We start from the raw sequence: 20,415 nt of genomic DNA on the forward strand, positions 1-20,415 counted from the left end.
GGCTGATGACCTATTCACTGCACCACTGGCTGGTCAGGCCCTTCCTCTTTTTAAAACACACTTGACTACCTGACCAGGCGGCGGCACAGTGGATAGAGTGTCGGACTGGGATGCAGAGGACCCAGGTTTGAACCCCAAGGTCACTGGCTCGAGCGCAGTCTCATCTGGTTTGAGCAAGGCTCACCAGCTTGAGCCCAACGTCACTGGCTCAAGCAAGGGGTCACTCGCTCTGCTGGAGCCCCCCCCCCATCAAAGCACATGTGAGAGAGCAATCAATGAACAACTAAGGTGCCAAAACGAAGAACTGATGCTTCTCATCTCTCTCCCTTCCTGTCTGTCTGTCCCTATCTGTCCCTCTCTCTGACTCTGTCTCTGTCCCAAAAAAACCTTGATCAAGACTGCTTCTGCACCACAGGATAAGGTGCAAAATCTGCAGCAAAACAGAGACTCTAAGACCAAGGCTGCCTGCCCACCACGCCCTTTTAGAAGGCAGTCAAAAAGATGAAGCCTCAGTACTGGACAGCAGGGCATAGCTCAGAGAGGTGAAGGAAGGTGGTCTGAGCTGGTTATTTACATGGGACGGGTCCCAGGGAGAAGGGGAGAGGTCAGCTGCTGGTGAGAGACCAGCAGGGTTACACATAAATCAGAACCAAATGTCCGCTCGGCGCCCCAGTTCTCACTGCCCTCCTCCAGGTACAGAGCATGCTTCCTGCTGCCTCCCGACTCTAGTCCTCTCTGCGCATTTTCTAATTTACTATCCAGGTTACTCGTTCATTTCCTATTGCCTCTCTTTCCACTAGACTGTAAGAACTAGGGCCTGTAAGAGCATGACGTTTGCATGGAAAGAAAGCCACGGCAGCTAGGACCCCACAGCCCAGACTGAGCGGGCCCAGCAGCCGGGAGGAGCGGCTCGCCCCTTGAAGGGCCTCACAGGCAGCACTTTTGGTGTCAGGGCCATCTGGAGACTGAATCTGCAAAGGCCAGGTTAGGTCTCAAGAGACTGAGACTTCTATCTCGTTGGCTTCTCTATCTCTCCCTATCATTCTGTCTCTTTCTATCCCCGTGTCTCTCTCTCTGATGTGAACTACCCAGTGAAAAGGCCCACGTGCCCGGGAACAGAGCGCAACCTCCAGTCAACAACCTTCCATGGACCAAACCCTACCAACAACCAGGGAAGGAGCTGAGACACAGCCCCTCCTCCCAGGACCCTCAGGCTTCACACCTGTGGGCGTTGAGCAGGCAGACCAGCACAGCTGCAGCCAGACTCCGGACCCACAGCAACCGTGGGGTAACAATGTTGTAGTTCCAGGTTGCTACATGTTGGGCAACTGTTACAGAACCGACAGAGGAGAGGGACACAAGGGCACTGGAGACCACCCGGCTCTCTCCCCCAAACTCTGTGTGTGTGCAGCCTGTTTCCTGCATCAGCCACCTACTGTGATTTTCTCTTTGCCATACAGAGAGCACAACGCAAAAAGATCTGAGTTAAGAGCTAAGGTTCATCACTTAAAAAAATAGATTCTGTCCCTGGCCAGGTAGCTCAGATGGTTAGAGCATCGTCCCAATACACCAAGCTTGCAGGTTCAATCCCAGTCAAGGCATACAAGAATCAACCAACAAATGCATAAATAAGTGGAACAAAAAAAATCAATTTTTAAAAATGTTTTCAGATTCCAAGTGGATAAAAGAATAAAGTGGAAAAAATAAAGCTAAAAATGCTGTTTCTGGCAATGGCCAATAGGAGCTTCAGCTCAACGCTCCTGCCAAAAACAATACAAAACAAATATCTTTATTTACATCTACACTTTATTTACAAGATCAGAGTACTCCTACGCCAGGGAGGAAGGCACAGGGGACCGAACAGTCGACGTCTCTGAGCCAGCACCACCACCCGGAAGACATCGTCACGAGCGCCAACCCCACAAGCCTATTTCTACCAGTTCTGCTCACCATAAAGGCATGTCCTGGCAGCAACCTAAATGCCCATCCGCGGGATCAAAGACGTAAATGAGGGCACCTCTGAACAAAATACCATGCTAGATATTGATACAAAGCTTACAAATTTTGAGACAAATGGGGAAATTCAAACACTAGGTATCTGGCAATACTAATGAATTACTGGTTGTTGTTTTGGGTATGTGTAAAGAGTTCTCATCATTGAGAGACACATATTGGAACAGTGGTTCTCAACCTTTCTAATGCCGTGACCCCGCAATACAGTTCCTCATGTTGCGGTGACCCCAAACCAAAAAATAATTTTGGTGGCTACTTCATAACTGTAATTTTGCTACAGTTATGATTCAGAATGTAAGTACCTGGTATGCATTATGTATTTTCCGATGGCGACCAATAGGTTGAGAACTGCTGTACTAGAATATTTAATGAAATGACTTCATGTTTGTAATCGGCTTCTAATCACCCGAGGGAGAAGAATGGCCTGACGAGGCGTGGTGCAGTGGATAGAGCGTCGCACTGGGATGCGGAAGACCCAGGTTCGAGACCCCGAGGTCACCGGTTTGAGCGCAGGCTCATCTGGCTTGAGCAAAAAGCTCACCAGCTTGGACCCATGGTTGATCACTCAAGCAAGGGGTTACTCGGTCTGCTGAAGGCCCGCGGTCAGTCAAGGCACATATGAGAGGGCAATCAATGAACAACTAACGTGTCCCAACGAAAAACTGATTGATGCTTCTCATCTCCCTTCGTTTCTATCTGTCTGTCCCTATCTATCCCTCTCTCTGACTCTCTATCCCTGTAAAATAATAATAAAAAAATAATAAAAGAATGAATGAATAAGATGGCTGGGAACTGAGGTGGTGACAAGGATGCAAGTGGTCACCATCACATTCTCTCTACTCCTGTGTAAGTTTGAAACGTTCCACAAGTTTTTATTTATTATTATTATCTATGTTTATATTTACCAACATGAAGAAGTCCGGGACAACCTGTGGAATAAAATAGCAGGGGACAAAGTGTGTGAGTTCACTTATGTAAAACTGTATAATACATGTGCACATTTAAATATACACATATAGGGAGTTAGCCCCCAAAATAATCACCAAAATGTAAGTCAGCCTGGACTATGGTTTTCTGATTTTTAATTTGTAAATAAACTCTAAATAACAGGTCCTCAAATAATGACATTTCATTCGATGTTGTTTTGTTATAACATTGGTGAGAGGCCGCTGTAGGAACTTAACTGTTCTGTATATAAACTGGCCGACAGTAACACTGGTTTATACATCAGTTTCACTTCAAGTTGCAGAACCTATCAACAACATTCAGCAAGGACTTGAGTCTTTCTATAACTAAATAAAGCAGAAGACTATTGTCATTTTCTAACAAAGGATGCAGAGTTGCCAGGACAAGATCTAAGGATGCTGAGGGAGAGATGAGGGTGGAGGCCGACAGCCATCAGTCGGAGGTCAGGATCCCCCAGGGCACCTATGGAAAAGAAACCTAGAGAGTGATAAGAGCCAATGGACCAGAGGCCCACACACAGAGAGCGACAGAAAAATGGAAGGTCACAGAGAGCTGGCCCTGAGGCACAGGCAGGACTGACTCAGCTGGGGAGAAAAGCAATAGCATGAAGAAGAAATAACCAGGCAAATGTCAATCCTTCCCCCACAAGAATCCCATGTCCTCAGGAGAAAATCTCAAGTCCACCAGTAAAGGAAGGGAGGGGAAGGGGTTAAATTTACACGTTTCAGCATTCAAAGGAAAGGAAGAGGAGCAGGTGTGACAGACTAGGGGTGGAGGGCCTGTGGTAGGGGGTGTTTTTGGTGCCAGGAAAGGGGGGGGGGTGAGACTGACAGGATGTCTGAAATTCCACTGAGACCCTGAGTTCTCTGCCAAGGGGCCATGACATCAGCAATGAACACACAGTTCCAGGGGCTACTGTTCTTCTCCATCAGCAAAGCTGGGGCTCAGATGGACGGCCGAGGTTAACTCTAGGTTTTTATAGTTGGATTTGGAACTCTCCAGACTCCTCCGGCTCCGGAATGCTAAGATTCTTCAGCTCCTCTGCAGGAGCGCCTCCTCTGGCCTCCCGCCTCCGCCATCCCCCCTCTTCAGAATGAAGTATAAATGAGCATTTCCACCCAACTCCTGCCCACCAAGCTGGACCTGAAGGTCGGTCGGATGCTGAATCATTTCAACCACCGTCCTCCACCCCGCTCCAAAAGGCAGCGTGGGAGCTGCCTCCCGCTCCCGCGGAAATGGGCGGCTCTGCGTGTCTCGTGGACTTGGTGTCCCTCACTCCCCAGTTACAACCCTTCCTAGAAAGAAGCGGGCGGGGCCTCTGCATCTGCTCTTCTGATCCATCATGTGTCCTTCAGTCATCATCTTAACTCTCACTTTTCTGCCAGAAAAAATATTAAATTTATTCTAGAACAGGCACAAATGCAAAACTGCCTGGAAGAAAACGTAACAGGGTTCCAAGCCATTTTTAACTATCTGCTTATGCCCCGCTTTCCGGCGTCTGTGTGGCAGAGCTGCACTGCGTCAGCTCTGTACAGCACGGACGGCGCTCTCTCACCTGCGGCCCTGCGGAAAGACTGTGCACCGGGGCCTGACAGGGACACGCAACAGCAGGCTGGGATCTGATGATCGGGAAGTTGCTCCCCAATGGAACACTCTTTCTTATTCTTTATGACAAAGGCCGAACCAGTAAGATGGCTGCACTGAGTCCTTCTTACAGGGCCCATGCTGCCTAACTGTTCCACGTCTGCCTTCCTACCGGCTGTGCTCTATCCACAGCCCCTGGAGGGGCAGGAAGCCCAGTGTCAGAGGCGCTGTCCACCCAACCCATTCCAGCAGGCCCCGCCCCAGGGCGAGTCCCTGCTGCCCGTAACGCCTGGCATTTCTATGAATCTAGCCAAGGCAGGCTGCAGGTGGATGGGCAAGAGAAGGACTAAGAGGCAAGAGCAGGACCAAACAGGCCATAGTTCTCAGTGGTGAAGCAGTGTCCCCTTTGTGTCCTGGGAGCCCCCCACACCTCATCTCTGGCAGCCTGTCTACTTCCCTCCCCAGTTCAGGCCCTAACAAGGAGCTGATCTCCTGTCACATTAGGAGTAGGGTCTACCCCCAGATTTGATTAAATATTCATGGCCAAGAAACATGCTTCAGAGGCCCAGGCCTATGATGAACCCCAAACTTCTTTAGAAACCATCCAAGAGTAGCCAGCGTGAAGCCAAGCATGTGACGCATTTGGTCCTTTCATCTTTGCTTCCCTGAGAGAAAAGTAAGCTTGTTACCTCACTTTATAGGTGAGTCGCCAAGCCCTGGAGAAGATTCTGCCTGAGGTCACACTGCCAGGAAGCGGCAGAGCCAGGACTCAGAACGAGGCAGCGCAGGTCCACTCGGAGTCACTGCCCGTGTCCTGAGGTAGAAATCGTTGCCAGAGCACGCACGGTCCTACGGCGTGCATGCATTTGGGCTCACCCCACTCAGACAGCAACACAACCAGCAGCGGAAACATTTTCTGCTCATCTAGTATATTTATTTTACTAGCTAATTAAAAAAAAAAAAAAAAACAGTCACTAATCCAACTTCTCTACTAGAAAAGTTATTGCAGAGTACTTTTTATCCCTTTTCACAAAGTACCCAACTTCCTTTTTTTTTTTTAAATTTTTTTAAAGACTTCATTCATTTTAGAGAGGAGGGAGAGAAAAAGAGAGGAGGAGGAGGAGCAGGAAGCATCAACTCCCATATGTGCCATGACCAGGCAAGCCCAGGGTTTCAAATCAGCGCCCTCAGTATTCCAGGTCAATGCTTGATCCACTGCGCCACCACAGGTCAGGCTCAACTTTCTTTTTAACAAAGACCAGATCACCTCAGGCCAGGTGCTCAAACAAGGATCAGTGCTCCATGACAACCCTCAGGGAAGGCTTCCCAAGCCTGGTGGGCCCCGGGTCTGATGGCTGCATGGGGTCTAGGTGAGCAGATGGCAGGGGATGAATAGCTGTGACAAGAAGGGGAAGGAATGCTCAAAAGTACAGATTAGGCCTGACCAGGCAATGGCGCAGTGGATAGAGCATCGGACTGGGATGCAGAAGACCCAGGTTCAAGACCCCGAGGTCACCAGCTTGAGCGTGGGCTCATCTGGTTTGAGTAAAGCTCACCAGCTTGGACCCAAGGTCGCTGGCTCGAGTAAGGGGTTACTCTGTCTCATGCAGCCCCCTGGTCAAGGCACATATGGGAAAGCAATCAATGAACAACTAAGGTTGCAACAGAAAACTAATGATTGATGCTTCTCATCTCTCTCCGTTTCTGTCTGTCTGTCCCTCTCTCTGTAAAAAAAAAAAAAAAAGTACAGATTAGGCAGGATTTCTAGGACGATGGTCCACACACTGTCTGTACCTCATACCAACAAAGGTCTATGAGGTGGGGCTGACAGAGCCACCATCATAGCATGGCAGGTCGGGGCCTCCAGTCATAAGAAGCCCTCCCCCACACTGACTGACTCCTTATCCTTTCCATCCCCAAAGTAATATTTGGTCGTGCAGCTCCCACAGGAGCCACAGCACAGTTGTTAAGAAGGGTTATATCCATGGGAGGAAGGCACCTCTGGTAGTCTCCACATCCGGCCTAGAAGCGGTCTGCAACACCCAAGTCTACAGATAGGATTTCAAAGCTCTCCAGAGTTACAAAACCCCAGGACATTAATTTTGTAACTTCCCTCCTACCCAAGCTGTGAGCACGCGCGCGCGCGCGCGTGTGTGTGTGTGTTGTGTGTGTGTGTGTGTGTGTGTGTTGGAAGAAGGGCACATCAAGGCATCATAAAAGAGGATGACATAACCAGATATTTCATAGCCATCTTAACTCACAGGCTACTTATTTGAATAATATTAAGGCAAACATTTCTCTTTTTTGCTGCATATCATTTTAAACAAGGTACCTAAATTTTTTTTAAAAAAGATTTTCAAAAGAAGTGCTAAAGTTATAATAACCTCCAAGAATAAATAACTTCTTTATCTGAATTCATCTAAAAGTACACCAGACCAAAGAAAAGAGTGGCTTTATAACTGATCCCCAAACTCAGCCACAAGACAAAGACAGAAATTGAACTCTTCCATAAATTTCTCCCTCTTCATCCCTCTTCCCTGCAGAATAGAACTTAGGTTCTATCAATATAGGTGGCATAAGATATTCTCACTCAAACCCTGATTTTTCTGTAAAGCAAATAAAATAAAAGAAAAATAAGACCCATCCTAGGTAGTCTAAGTCATTAATATTTTTAAACAAAGGAAGTAAGATATTATGCAACAGCTAATAAAGATCTGATGGGCTATACTTATGCTATGCTGTCATCATTTGTCCAAGAAGCTACAAGAATACAGACTAGACTACTCATGTGAACTTGGGCCTCAAAGATAGTCACACTAGAGACGAACAAATATATATTAATCACTCAAGTAAAGGAAAAACATTTAAACTACCAAAATACTATCCGTATTTAATGTTAAAATCCAAGGTGTAGACCTGTGGTGGCGCAGTGGATAAAGCGTCAATCTGGGAACGCTGAGGTTGCTGGTTCAAAACCCTGGGCTTCAGAAATAAAACCACATATATATGGTCAAATAATCTTTGATAAAGGGGCCAACAACACACAATGGAGAAAAGAAAGCCTCTTCAACAAATGGTGTTGGGAAAACTGGAAAGCCACATGCAAAAGAATGAAACTCGACTACAGCCTGTCCCCGTGTACTAAAATTAATTCAAAATGGATCAAAGACCTAAATATAAGACCTGAAACAATAAAGTACATAGAAGAAGACATAGGTACTAAACTCATGGACCTGGGTTTTAAAGAACATTTTATGAACTTGACTCCAATGGCAAGAGAAGTGAAGGCAAAGATAAATGAATGGGACTACATCAGAATAAAAAGTTTTTGCTCAGCAAGAGAAACTGATATAAAAGTAAACAGACAGCCAACTAAATGGGAAATGATATTTTCAAACAACAGCTCAGATAAGGGCCTAATATCCAAAATTTACAAAGAACTCATAAAACTCAACAACAAACAAACAAACAATCCAATAAAAAAATGGGAAGAGGACATGAATAGACACTTCTCCCAGGAAGAGATACAAATGGCCAACAGATATATGAAAAGATGCTCAGCTTCATTAGTTATTAGGGAAATGCAAATCAAAACTACAATGAGATACCACCTCACCCCTGTTAGATTAGCTATTATCAACAAGACGGGTAATAGCAAATGTTGGAGAGGCTGTGGAGAAAAAGGAACCCTCATTCACTGTTGGTGGGACTGTAAAGTAGTACAACCATTATGGAGGAAAGTATGGTGGTTCCTCAAAAAACTGCAAATAGAACTACCTTATGACCCAGCAATCCCTCTACTGGGTATATACCCCAAAACCTCAGAAACATTGATACGTGAAGACACATGTAGCCCCATGTTCATTGCAGCACTGTTCACAGTGGCCAAGACATGGAAACAACCAAAAAGCCCTTCAATAGAAGACTGAATAAAGAAGATGTGGCACATATACACTATGGAATACTACTCAGCCATAAGAAATGATGACATCAGATCATTTACAGCAAAATGGTGGGATCTTGATAACATTATAAGGAGTGAAATAAGTAAATCAGAAAAAAACAAGAACTACATGATTCCATACATTGGTGGAACATAAAAATGAGACTAAGAGACATGGACAAGAGTGTGGTGGTTACCAGGGGTGGGGGGAGGGAGGACAGGGGGAGAGTTAGGGGGAGGGGGAGGGGCACAGAGAACTAGATAGAGGGTGGCGAAGGACAATCTGACTTTGGGCGAGGGGTATGCAACATAATTTAATGACAAAATAACCTAGACATGTTTTCTTTGAATATATGTACCCTGATTTATTAATGTCATCCCATTACCATTAATAAAAATTTATTTAAAAATAAATAAATAAATAAATAAATAAAAGATTTACAAAAATAAAAATAAATAAAAAACAAAACAAAACAAAACAAAAAACACCAAAACCCTGGGCTTGCCTGGTCAAGGCATATATGGGAGTTGATGCTTCTTGCTCCTCCCCCTTCTCTCTTTCTCTCCCCTCTCTATAATGAATAAATAAAATCTTAAAAAAAAATCCAAGGTGTATTCTCCATAGGTTTATATTGAAGTGATTTTATATTTACAACTCTTACTGTAGGACAAAAGCAAACTAATGTTAACACTTCACTGTGAAATGATGAACAAATGTTTAATATCCTTAATTTATAAGACTGGATGCAAATCAACATGAAATAAACAGCTGAAAAAAAAATGAGCCTGACCAGGTGGTGGCACAGTGGATAGAGCGTCGGACTGGGATGTGGAAGGACCCAGGTTCAAGACCCCGAGGTCACCAGTTTGAGCGCGGGCTCATCTGATTTGAGCAAAGCTCACCAGCGTGGACCCAAGGTCTCTGGCTTGAGCAAGGGGTTACTCGGTCTGCTAGAGGCCCACGGTCAAGGCACATATGAGAAAGCAATCAATGAACAACTAAGGTGTTGCAACGAAAAACTGATGATTGATGCTTCTCATCTCTCTCTGTTCCTGTCTGTCTGTTCCTATCTATCCCTCTCTCTGACTCTCTCTGGCTCTGTAAAAAAACAAAACAAAAAAAACAGATCTGTTTCCGTCTCATGTCTCTCTGTCTCTCCCCCCACCCTACTTCCTCTAAAATCAATAAATAAATTTTAAAAAAAATGAGCACGGGATATGTTCACTCATTCCCAGTAAAATAATGTTTTAAAAGGAAAATATTCAACTTCTAAATCAGAAAGTACAAACTAGCACAAAATGCCATTTAAAATTTCATCTAACAAATGGAGCAAGTTTGGTGGGTTTTTTAATTATCGTTATTGAATGTTGAAAGTGGAACGTTAAAATGGGCTCTCATCTACAATCTGATGGAAGTAAAAACTGGTACAATCATTTTGGAAAGTGACCTGATAACCTCTCAGAGATATGTGTGTACGTGCTGTGCTGCACGCCCTCTCATGCCCACATACATCCAGGCACACTCTTGCCTACCCAGCACGGCCACATGCATCCATGCAGAATTACACTTCCAAGAATTTATTCTCAAATATCATCGTGGATTTGGCAAATTTGAGATTTAACTGGATACTACTGGCATCCCCAACGCTAGGCTCTGGGGATTTAAGGAACATCCAGCATGCAACAGGGGTTTGTCAAATTAATTGATATTCATTATCTTATGTTTATATAGCTTTCAGGACTCTCTCAGATAACCTGCACATCTGTGCTCCAAAAAGTTCAGCAGCATCACTCAGCTGTGTTCATCTCTAAAAACCCATTTATGCCGGTTATATTTTAATTAAAAGCTGGAAAAGATGGCATCAGTGTCTTTACATTCTTTTATGTTCTCCAGCCATTTCACAGAAGTCAAAATGGTATTATGGTTACGGGTTAGGGAAGAGACTCAAATCAGCGGACCCATTCACCTAAAAAGGGCTTTCACTCTATATCCAAAGGAATGGGGAGTGAAATTTATTTGTTTGAATTCAAAATGATGTGTTAAGATATGCATCATTCTTATCATGTCCCATATTAGCTCACTTTTTCAATAACTGACTACAATTTCCTAACGTGTCAAATAAACATACAGCTGCTAATAATGTGGTTTAAAAAAAATGACTGACTTGGAGAAGTACTGATAATACATTAAAAAAAACAGATTAAAAATGGAACGTACAGTACATTTACATCTTTGTAAAACATGCCTTTATTATATATGACTAAATAAATATCCAATAGTATATTATGGCAATATACTACAAAGTCCCAACAATTCATCTCTTGCATTGGCTGACAATATATATTTTTTTTTACTTTCCTGGAACTCTCTAAGTTTTATACAATTAACATTAATTTTAAAAAACAGAAGTAATAGTACTTGATTTTTTTCAGTACTTCAAACTTTTTACTTGTGGAAATACTACTAAATGGACAATTCATTGATTATGTCAGAAAAGCTTGTTGGTGTTAATAGGACTGTCATTCATTCAAGACAAAACTCCCAGTTGATGTTGAGGATAGACTGTAGTCACACAGAACAGCCTGAGAATGACAAATTCCTCCGCAGAATGAAACCGGGAAGAGGCCCAGCACCGTTACCTGTCATCTGGGCAGGGGAGGCACAGGGCAGAGCTGAGCTGGGGGCTGTGGAAACGCTGGGCTCTGGAAACTATCTGATTTTCTGACTTACAGGCATAATTACATTCTTGGTTATTGCCTAGCAGAGATGTTCACTCTGTCTCCTTTTCTTAGGCCCAGGGTGATGTGATGTCATGTAAGGGGACACCAGGGTGTACAGTTCAAGCATGTGTGTTAAGGAGTGCTGCATTTTAGGCCCTGGCCGGTTGGCTCAGTGGTAGAGTATTGGCCCAGTGTGTGGAAACCCAGGTTGAATTCCCAGTCAGGGCACACGGGAGAAGTTCCCATCTGCTTCTCCACCCCTCCCCCTCTCCTTTCTCTCTGTCTCTCTCTTCCCCTCCCAGAGCCAAGGCTCCATTGGAGCAGTTGGTCCAGGCGCTGAGGACGGCTCCGTGGCCTCCACCTCAGGCGCTAGAATGGCTCTGGTCGCAACGGAGCAGCTGCCCAGATGGGCAGAGCATCATCCCCTGGGTGGGCATGGCAGGTGGATCGCGGTCGGGCACATGCAGGAGTCTGTCTGCCTCCCCGCTTCTCACTTAGAAAAAATACAAAAAATAAAACTAAAAAAGGGAGGTGCTGCATTTTAGAACCTGAGGATACATAGTGGTCTCATGCCATCAAAGTGGTTTCGATGAAACTGGATCATGTAAAGACCAGATTTTGACAAACAGGGTCCTAAGTTCAAACAACAGACTCTAACAGGAAGAGGTAAACACAACTCTTCATTCTGGAGTCTCCAAATCATCTGCAGTAGATCTGAATAGCACTCGTGAACTGTGCAACAACTCAGAAGTCACAGTGGGCTTCCAAATGCAAGTTCTTACGTAGTCAGCTCTGCAGGAATCACAGTCAATCAGGAAATATTTGCTGACGACCAAGCCCTTTGCAGGTCTGAGGCCACATAGACAGAGCATCCATACTCTTTATGGCTGATGTTCTAATGATAATAATCTGAGGTAGAAGGTGCCTGGGGGTGAGTCCCACCTCTAGTTCAGCCAATGCCAACACCCCACACCCCAGATGACATACATCCCAGAGGTCTCACATCCTCAGCAGGGACCCACAGGGTTGGGATACGTCCAGGCCCTGTGCCATCACTGACCCATCCTTGCTTGCGCCTCCCTACAAATCCAGTCCCTCCTAAAGTAGTATGAAACGACAGGCAAGAGAAGCCAGGTATCAATACAAATGAGAACCTTCTCATTGTTCTACACTGAAAAATAATATAGCTTGATGAGGTGGTGACGCAGTCGATAGAGCATAGGCCTGGGATGCTCAGGACCCAGGTTAGAAACCCTGAAGTTGCTGGCTTGAGCATGGGATCATAGACATGACCCCACGGTCTATGGCGTTAGCCCAAAGGTTGCTGGCTTAAACGAAGGGTCACTGGCTCAGCTAGCGCTCCCCGGTCCAGGCACGTATGAGAAAGCAATCAATGAACACCTAAAGTGCCGCAGCAGTGAGTTGATGCTTCTCATCTCTCTCCCTTCCTGCCTGTCTGTCAATGTCTATCCCTCTCTATCACTAAAAAAAGGAAAAAGAATATAATTTATTAACTACAAAGAAAGAAGAGCTCTTTGAAAACGTGATTATGTGAAGAAAACGTCATCTAAAAGTTATTCTGCAAATTAGGCTGTTGCAACAATACCACAGGAGAATTTCCTAATTGTTTCACAACTAACTCTGAGGATCATTTTTTACACACCAAAAGCACACAGCTAAAAAAAGTAGATGACATGAGGGGAAAAGCTATCCCCTTTATCTTTCCAATTTTATGCCAGGTGTTTGTATAATACCTCTTTTAAAGCAAGATATTTCAGGGCAACACTTTTTTTTAAAGTGAGAGGCAGGGAGGCAGAGACAGACTCCTGCATGGATCCACCTGGTGCTCCTACCAGGATCCACCCAGTAAGCCCCTACCAGGCGATACTCGGCCCAGATGGGCCACAGATCCATTGCTTAGCAACCAAGCTATTTTAGCACCTGAGGCAAGGCCATGGAGCCATCCTCAGTGCCCGGAGGCAACTTTGCTGGAACCATTAGAGCCACTGGTGCAGGAGGGGAAAGGGTGGAGATGGTTGCTGGTTGCCTCTCCTGTGTGCCCTGACCAGAAATTGAACCTTAGACTTCCACATACAAGGCTGACACTCGACCACTGAGCAAACTGGCCAGGGCCAGGGCAATAATTTTAATTAAGCTATAACTTTCTGCTTTTTAATACCACCTAGAGTTCTCCGTTTTCATTTCACATAGGAAAAAAATTAACTCTGAAACATAAAAAACTTGTTGCAAAAATAAGCACACTACCATGGAGTTCTTTTCTATTTAAACCTAAGTGGTTCGGGCTACATTTACTACCCTCTTAATCTCAAATGTGAAGTTGTTTCTTTATGAGGGCAGGCAAAAGAAAAGGCTGTGACAACTGAATTAGCATCTGTCCCCAGAAGGCACTTCACCGAAGACCGGAGGAAACAGCAGGTTATTGCTATACCAGGTTTATTTCTTCAGCCCTGAGTTTCATCATCGAGGTCTAGGTCTGTAAAACGACACTCAGGACATGTATTTTTAGATAAGCTCATTAGTCTCCTATTGGTATTAAACCGGGCCTCATTACAGCATCCTGTAAAAGCTTAGCTAGGATGCATTTTTCTTTAGTCTCCAGCTCTCAATACTATTTAGAGATTTTCTCCCATAACACAAGTGGACTTACAGAACAGCTTTCAAAACTGATGCCCACGAACTCTGAATAAAAACTTAGACAGCCACCATCTCTGCTGGGAGCTGTCCAGCACTGCCCCCACCCCAAGATCATATTGGGATCTGAAGTATCTTCGTCTCCCAGGAGGTCATCAGACCAAGTGGTCCTGGCTAATGGCCTGGGTCAGGACTCACCAGCCACACCAGGCTCCTCCTCAGCTCTTACCAGAAGTATGGAGGGGCAGGGCCCAGGAATACCTACCATAGTCTGAACCCACCACTCAACATCTTCTGGCAAAAGCAACCCGATAATTTTAAAATTCAACCGTCTAGCTTCCTGTTCTTCACAAACCTTCACGATACTGGACAAGGACGAGAACACGATCTTCCCAGGGGGGATGGAGGTGACACTGCTTCTTCTCTTCCTCCTCCTGCTCCCCAGGGCCATGAGGAACTTCTGAGACTGGGAGCTGGAGACACAGTCTCTGCGTGTGACCCTGGCAAAGTACTTGAACCTCTCTGGGTCACACTCCGTCACCCACTGCCCCTCCCAGCTCCAGGGCTAAAAGAATAATAGCTGCTATGCAGGCCCTTAACCTTATAACTAAAGTTTTCCAAATGCTAGTAGCATCAAATTGCTCATGGGGAGCTGCAGATTAGAGAAAGATGGTGGGCAAGGAGGGCAGCCTGGGCAAGGACACATGTGCGCGCACGCACGCACACACACACACAGGTGCACACACACGAAGACACGTCAGATGCCTTCCACTTTCTACTTCACATAACTACAGTCTTTCATACAAAAATTTAACAATTATAATGTTTTTATTCCCTATAAATTTACTTTTACCTTAGAAGCCTTTCTCAGTGCTGAAAATGTGTTTCTATTCTCAATAAGGAAAACCTTCCCAATCATGACCTGTGTTCATGCAACCTGTGTTCAGCACAAAATAAAATTCACCAATACCTAGTTTGATAAATCAATAAACTCTTTTTTCACCTATGAGGGTGACAAGACCCCATGATGGAAAGAACAGGCCCACGGCTGCAGGAGCACGGATCCATGCATTTCCAGGACAGCAACTGAAATGCATGCTCCATACCCTTTGACCCACCTACACTTTCTGTACAGAAATTGTAGAAAAACATTCCAAGATGCACATCTAAGGATGGTCCCCTGAGCTTCAGGTGTGAGAACAAAGGGAGAGCCTGCACAGGGTCAGTGAATCCCGACGCACACACACGCACACGCACACGCACGCACACATGCACACGTGCATGAGAGCCGCCAGATCCCATGAGAGCAATGATGGAAGATGCTGGACAGTTTAATGACTGAATCAGTAGTTGTCTCCCAGGGTGTCAGCAAATACAAGGAGGGCTGGTCTTGCAGCCATCTTGGGCCTAGAGGAGGAACTGCTGTCACTGTGTAGGCAAGTGCCCTCAGCAAGGAAATTCTAGCCCCAAATTCCAATAGCAGCCAATAATTCTCTTACATTAAATTTCTGGAACTAATCCTCGAAACTGTCGCTAGTGGCCACTTGTGCGAGTGACCGTGCGTGGGGCCCTCATAACCTCCACCTGTGCTCTGTGCCACTGCCTTTTTCCTTCTCTGCTTCCTCCTTCTTCACAGTGCATAGGAATAGTGCATGTCAACTTCTACCATTTGAATTCTTCCCCTCAAGCATATACCAACTTAATGCAAGTAAATGAATGTTAAAGGCAAGAGCAAAGGCTCTGACTGCCTGCAGCCCACTCCCGGGTTTGCTTCCCAAACCAAGCCAGCTGGCTTCCCCGACACTGGCAGGAGTGGGCATCTTGGGTCCCCCAGGAGCCTGGGCTTCCACCCTCTCACCACACCTCCCCAGGAGCCATCTCTACCTTTGCTGCCTGGCCAGAGGAAAACCAGAGAAGAGGACAGGCGGGGACTCACCCTGAGGGCACCTCATGGCACCCACTCATTCCTACCATTTTAAAGCCACATCCCAGCACATCTCTAGCTGAAGAGACACACTTTTAAAATGAAATGTTAACTATTAATCACCAAGAAATCAGGCTTATTTTCATATATTGCTAGAAAATGTGAGAGTTTTTTCAAACAAAGGAGTTCCAGTATTTTATCTAGGTATCTTTTTAAAAAATACACAAATATTTGTGTTCCAGAAACAAAAGACGTTTACAGCTGATGTCCGAGCACACACATGGAGCCCCAGTTCCATGCTCTTCTGTGATCCCCAAACACCTCCTTGGCTCTCTCCCTCATCCTGACTTCAGTGAAGATGGCACTGCTTCCTAGAGAAGTCCCTAGCCCCCGCCCCACCACTCGTCAGCTGTGTCCCTCGAACTGCGAGCTTCATGGGAGCTCACCGTTGGGCACAGGCACTCAAAAAAGAGCAACAGTGGATGCACGAACAAAGGAGTGCAGGTCATCATTATTTCGGGCGTTCCCAGCTCTATCCCACACACCCAGAACTGAGGCAGAGGACGTGCGCAGGAACCAGCGGGCCTGGCTTACACAGAGTTCTAATCTGAGTGCACCTACGACAGGCCAGGTGGAAAGCTTCAAGTCTTTTCAGAAGACTAGATGACACAGACCCCTCAGACCAGAGACACTGTTCGGTGGGTTAGCCTGCAGCAGCCGTCCGTGCCCAGACAACTGCCCACCGGACCGCATGTAGTCCAGCTCACCTGTCAGGTCAGTCATTGCTGGCCCCTGACCTGCTGGCCCTCCCCAAGCCCTGTCCAGTCCAGCCCACCTCCCCTCGCCCTCAAGGGTGGCTCCTGCCCTTTAAAACCCACCCACGCCCACTACCCCTTCACCCCCTGTCAATGGGCTCCCTCCTGTCCGGCCCCGAAACCAGTGCTGGCTGCACCCCTGAAACCTGCTGGGTGCCAGGCCTCCACTGGAGGCAGGAAGCTGCCACACCATTCCCCTTATCCTCCTCACCAAAATCTGCATTGGTTCCCTAAGTTTGTTCTCCACTGCGACCCCCAAGACCTAACTCCAGCCCCCTCTAGTTTCTCTGGACCCCAACAGCCTTCTACGGAGCCCCCAGAGCTCTGCAAAGCTGGAGTCCGGGTGAAGCTCCTGCAACCTGAGGGGCTTGGCTCCCACCTATGCCTATGGGCTTTCGTCTTACACCTACCAACACCTGAAGGGCCACTGTTTAAATTAACTACTACTACCTTTCCCTCTAATATGGCTGCCAGAGTAATCATTCCAAACTCCAATGTCACTTCCCTACTTAAATGAGGTAGCTGGAGAAAAAGCCAAAGTAAAGTACATGCCCTTCCTGGACCACAGTCCCCACTTCCAGCCTGGTCCGTCAGCCCTGGGGAAACATGGTTCCAGCCACTCCTGACGGCACCCCGCTTTCAGGACAGGTAAGGCCACTTCCCCTCTGCTCCCCCTCATGCTGCTTCTCAGCCTCAACTACCACCCCATTATCATCACAGTGCCCATGACGGATATCCTCTCCAGGGGACCCACCACCACCCAGCCACTAGGCGGCCCTCAGCCGCCCTGCACTGTGCAGGGGCTGCTTCTTGGAAAGTGAACTCTGTCGGAAAACGCTGTTTATGAGTCAGTCCTTCTCCCTGCAACCAGATGGCAGGGGCCACGACTATCCCTTTGTACCCCCCCCCCAGAGGGCAACAGGGAATCAAAGAGAGCCCCTCAAACAACGAATCTCCCCTAGTCAGTTAATAAAGAAAAGCAAATAAACTCAGTTCCCTGAAACACAGGACACCAGAGCTGCACTCTTAACAGAGGCACTGGGGCCCAACAGTTCCCTCTTAAAGACATCTAGTGAACCTGTTACTTAAGCATGTACTAACCTGTCTTGCCTCTTTGGGAATAGTCTGACAAAGGCAGATAGAGATGATAAAATTCAACCAAACATGATAACTTAAAACACCACACAGGATGGAACTGTGTTCAATCACATTCTCCACCAAATCAAACCCTGCGTTAGAAAACAGCAGCAAAATGTGAATATGTGCCCAACTCGGTGAGACTTTTTAGAAACTATTAAACCCTTTGAAATGATGAAAAAGCATAATGCCTATTACTTGGTTCCATAGATATGGACACATTTTTACTTTCTCTAGTTGTGTGTCAGGTAGACATAGTTTTTCTCAGCTGTATTTCTAACTCTGTGTAAACAATAAATAAATAAACAGCCTCTTCTCATAATGTTATAGAACAATGCATTCTAAGAAACACTAAAGGCCGGAACTGGGGTTTCAGTGGCTTTAACTGATATTTCCAAGGATAATAAGAACTCCATAACCAATCAAATATACTCCACTTTTAGACCTAAAGCCTGTTTCTTGGAACAAGTTAAAAATCTACTGTTCCATGACAAATACAAAGCAAGCTAAAGTAGGATTTTTTTTACCACATTTTATTAATCGCCAAATTTCATTTTTCGGAGGAAAAAAAGTGGCCAAAACTAGTGCTTAGCACTTCATTGATCAAAGCTGAATTAACTTCCTACTCTCCATAAACAGGTGCTTAATGTCATTCTGCACAGGAAGAGTCGCCCCTGGTCCCAGCCCTCCACCTCACTGAACTCAAAGTCGCCTTCAACAAAGATATTCAAAATCAGAAGTTAATACAGTCTGAAGAAATGAAGAAAAAGTCAGTGATATTATTTAAGCCCCATGCAACGTCTGTCATCGTGTTCATGACTGCAAAACCCAGGTGTAGAAGCAAATCACACGTCTCTGTAAAAGCTATTAGATTTCTTCCATCTTTCTGCCTTTATCCTGTGTAATTTGCTGCAAAAGTCTAGTAATAAACAGTACTGTAGTTTGTGTTGTCGTTCTGAAATAAAGTGGGGAAACCATAAAAAATGTAGTGCTAGGCAAACATCTGGCTGTAAAACCAAGCAGATATACTTACATCTTTTGCCATGTTACCAGATCCGTGAAATCAATGCTATTAAATGTTCACCCTCCAGAGAAGAAAAATGATTTTTCTGGTAAGAGGGAAGGAAAAACAAGAAATGAGTAAGAATGAAAAAAGAAGTTAATAAAATATCACCATTTTCCCCAATCATGCGGGTATCCATCATCATTCTGACGTCCCTCCAGGTAGCAGGCTCTATCCTTTCTAAACCCACACTTTACCCTCAAAGCGCAGCTGGCAAAAACCCCCATAACTGGAATTTTAAAAGATCTCAACAAATGGCAATGCATCCAACACCAGCATGCCCAGTCCCGCTCCCTGCAGACCCCTATCCTCCCCGACTCCTACACAAAGACTCGGCACCGGGTCGGGCCTGGCACCCAGCCTTGCGCCCGCGCACCCAGGGCGCAACTGGGGACCCCTGGCCACCGTCTGGGCGCAGCCCCGGCGTTCCTGCGCAAAAGCGCACCCAAGGAGCGCCCGGGTCCCTCTGGCTGGCTCCCCTCGCCCACTCTGCGGGCCGGTAACTCTGACAGGTGGGCTTCCGGGGTCGGGCCTCCGGCCTGTCACTAGGCCGCGGCCGCCTCGCCGCGAGCGCCTCCCGCGCGCCGGAACCGGCAGTCGAGCAGGCCAAGTCAGGGTCAGCGCCGCCCCCACGCACCCCGGGCCCCCAGACCCTGCTTGCTAAGGCCGACCCCGATCTCCGCCAGGTGCAGATGCCGGCGCTGCTGCTCCGCCTGAAGGCCACCTGCAGGCCCCGCCGGGCACCCAGGACCCCCGACCCCATGGCCGGGTCACCTGGGAACCCCCGACGGCGGCGTCCGGACCGGGGACGGGAGGCCGGAGAGCCGGGAGAGGCGCGCACACGCGGCGGGGAAGGAAGACGGGAGACCGGTGGGCGCCCCGCGTGTACGCGCCCCTCCCGGGGACCCTGGCCCTCGCCGACCCCCTGCCCGCCGCACCTGGCTGGCAGTCGGCGCGCGGACACGCGGGGACGGACACGAGGGCGCGGGCACGGATTCGCGGGCTCGGACACGCGGACACGGGCACGCGGGCGGTCCCGGCGCGCACTCCGGCCCCGGGGTCCTGCCCTGCAAGGCGCCGGGCGCGGGGCTCACCCTGCCGAGCGGGCGTCGGGCGGCGTGACGTGCGCGGCGCGGTGACGTGGGCGGTGGCCCCGGGTCCCGCAACGCGCCTGCGCGCGTTTTCGCGCCTTCAGCTCCCTCCTCCTCCTCCTCCTCCTCTTCGTCCTCCTCCCGCCTGGCCGCCCGCGCTCTGCTCTGAGGGGGATGGGCTGCGCTTGCGCGTGTGCGTGTGCGTGTGCGTGCGCGCCGACAGGGCATGGAGACCCAAGGACTAGTGTCGGGATGCGGCGGTGTGCGTGGGGGGAGCGGAACCAGTGGGGTATACACAAGTGCGCACGCAGATGACAGGGGTCCAGGGGGGTGTGCACATGTGCGCACATGGAGGACAGGGGCCGGGGGTCTGTGTGCATATGTGTGCACAGGGGCCGATGTATACACTTGTGCGCACACGGGAAACGGATAGGGGGTATGTGTGCACATGTAGGAGAGGAGCCTGGAGTGTATGCACATGTGCTTACAAGAGGAGAGGGGCCTCG

The 20,415-nt window shown here is 47.4% G+C and overlaps 1 protein-coding gene across 3 annotated transcripts in view; it reads right to left on the minus strand.

Moving 5' to 3' along the window:
- TFDP1 (transcription factor Dp-1) overlaps positions 1-20,048 on the minus strand; it is a 51,149-nt gene extending 31,101 nt beyond the window's left edge. The window contains exons 1-2 of one of the 3 annotated variants that reach the window (XM_066380495.1): positions 19,913-20,048; positions 18,789-18,864 (exon numbers count right to left, since the gene is read on the minus strand). In XM_066380495.1, the coding sequence (XP_066236592.1) occupies positions 18,789-18,800 (12 nt within the window). In that variant the 5' untranslated portion in view covers positions 18,801-18,864; positions 19,913-20,048. Of the gene's footprint in view, positions 1-18,788; positions 18,865-19,592; positions 19,614-19,756 lie in introns of those variants that run through there. The other 2 variants (XM_066380494.1, XM_066380496.1) reach the window with 2 other exon arrangements.
- Between the last annotated feature and the right edge of the window lie 367 nt (positions 20,049-20,415).

Source organism: Saccopteryx leptura, chromosome 4 (assembly GCF_036850995.1).
Source record: "Saccopteryx leptura isolate mSacLep1 chromosome 4, mSacLep1_pri_phased_curated, whole genome shotgun sequence".
In the NCBI taxonomy this organism is placed as follows: Eukaryota; Metazoa; Chordata; class Mammalia; order Chiroptera; family Emballonuridae; genus Saccopteryx; species Saccopteryx leptura.